We start from the raw sequence: 1753 nt of genomic DNA on the forward strand, positions 1-1753 counted from the left end.
GGGGGGGGGGGGGGGGGGGGTGGTGGGCACAAGAAGGGGACGAGATGGCAGAATGAGAGGATAGGAAACACCGTGTCAAGAAAAGGGACCACGGGAACCGTAGCCCTGGATGTGGGGGAGGAGACACTCAGGTGCTCATGACAGGTGAGCCCTCCTGGGAGCATGTGGATGGAGAGGAAAGAAAGAGAGAAAGCTGCCTTAGCCAAGGACAGCTGGGCCAGTCGCCTCTAGGCTTGGTCTATGTACCACTATTCAACCACCTTCAACACCCTCCCAACCCAGATAATCAGATGGAGGAGGCAGGACCCTTGGTGTAGGGGACCTAACTCTGCCCCCATCAGAGTTCCCAAGGCCAGCTTCCCATCCTGGCCTGAGTGGCACTCAGTCCCTTGGCTGACCTGAATGGTCTGATGGGCATCTGTGTGAGCGGTGAGTCCTTGAGGAAAGGGTCCTAGGGTGGCCTGGGCCTCTCACTAGGAAAGCAAGGCCTAAGAGGTGGGAAAGAAGGGAAGTGAAGTGACACCTACCTGAGCTGCCAGCGCTCTCAGAAGCACTCCTGGACATCTTAGGCTGGCCGTGCTTGCCGCTGGCCCGCCCAGGGCCCGGTGGAGGGGGGCTTGAGGGAGCAGGGGCGCCGTCTCCCCTGATGGTGGAGAGATCCTGCATGCTGAAGCTCCGGAGTCGCTCCGATAAGGCACCTTGTCCCTGGACGCAACACAGAGGGACACCCATCAGAGGCCTGCCCCACGGGCCAGGGACAGCTGTAGGGGACTCTGACAGTCAGCACAGTAGAGACCAAGCCCCTGGAAGGACTCCGCACAGGGCAGCTGCCCCGCGTACTTGTGGGAAACACAGAGGGGGACCCAGCCCAGAATGTTCCAGGGCCTCTTACAGGCTCAGCCAGTTTCTCTGCCTCCTGACTCTCCTCTCCTTCAGATGCCCCCACAATAAAGCAGGGCCTCAGCCAGACCCAGGGTGGAGGAAACGACCATTGCCTTCAGTCCCTACTCTCCAGGGCTTGTCTGTGGCTTCTCCAGCCTTACATAAATAAAAATCTTTATATAGCTACATTTTTCTCAATCCTCAGGAAACAGGAATCTGGCCAGAAGATCAGAACTTAATAATCTAATAATCTTAATAATGTGCTCAGTCCTTAGTCTTTTCAAAGGAAATCAAATGCAGACAATATTTTTTTAATGTATGACAACAGCAATTTCTTTTATCTACTCATGTGACTGTCCATGAGTCACACTGACTGCCACTGGTGCATCTGAGATTCATAAAAAAGCCAAAGGTAATGAATCAGGAAGGAAAAAGATGATATTTAAAAAATAATAACATACATGCAACAAAACCCTGCTGACTGTAACCATTTCTGTCTTGCTTGCTCAAGTCGCTTCAGTTGTATCCGACTCTTTGCAACACTGTGGACCTTAGTCTGCCAGGCTCCTCTGTCCATGGGATTCTCCAGGCAAGAATACTGGAGTGGGTTGCCACTTCCTTCTCTGGGGAGCTTCTAACCCGGGTATGGAAGCCTCATCTCCTGCATTGGCAGGGGGATTTTTTTACCACTGAGCCACCGGGGAAGCCCTTTACTGTCCTGAGGGAGCCACAGACATCATGTCAGGCAGAAACTGTTCTTTTTGTTTAGGAAAGCAAGATCGATCCACTATACTTATGAAAGGGAAGGGCCTTGTTGTCTGGATGAGAGAATCTGTCATTGTGAAAAGGATCGTAAGGCAGGCACAGGGAC

At 52.8% G+C, this 1753-nt stretch overlaps 1 protein-coding gene across 8 annotated transcripts in view; it reads right to left on the reverse strand.

The window, feature by feature from the left end:
- REEP1 (receptor accessory protein 1) overlaps positions 1–1753 on the reverse strand; it is a 137870-nt gene that overhangs the window by 17511 nt on the left and 118606 nt on the right. For all 8 annotated transcript variants that reach the window (XM_010862221.1, XM_010862218.1, XM_010862217.1 and 5 more), the window contains one exon: positions 528–705. In XM_010862221.1, the coding sequence (XP_010860523.1) occupies positions 528–705 (178 nt within the window). The remainder of the gene's footprint in view (positions 1–527; positions 706–1753) is intronic.

Source organism: Bison bison, unplaced genomic scaffold, assembly GCF_000754665.1.
Source record: "Bison bison bison isolate TAMUID 2011002044 unplaced genomic scaffold, Bison_UMD1.0 scf7180017864480, whole genome shotgun sequence".
Taxonomy (NCBI): Eukaryota; Metazoa; Chordata; class Mammalia; order Artiodactyla; family Bovidae; genus Bison; species Bison bison.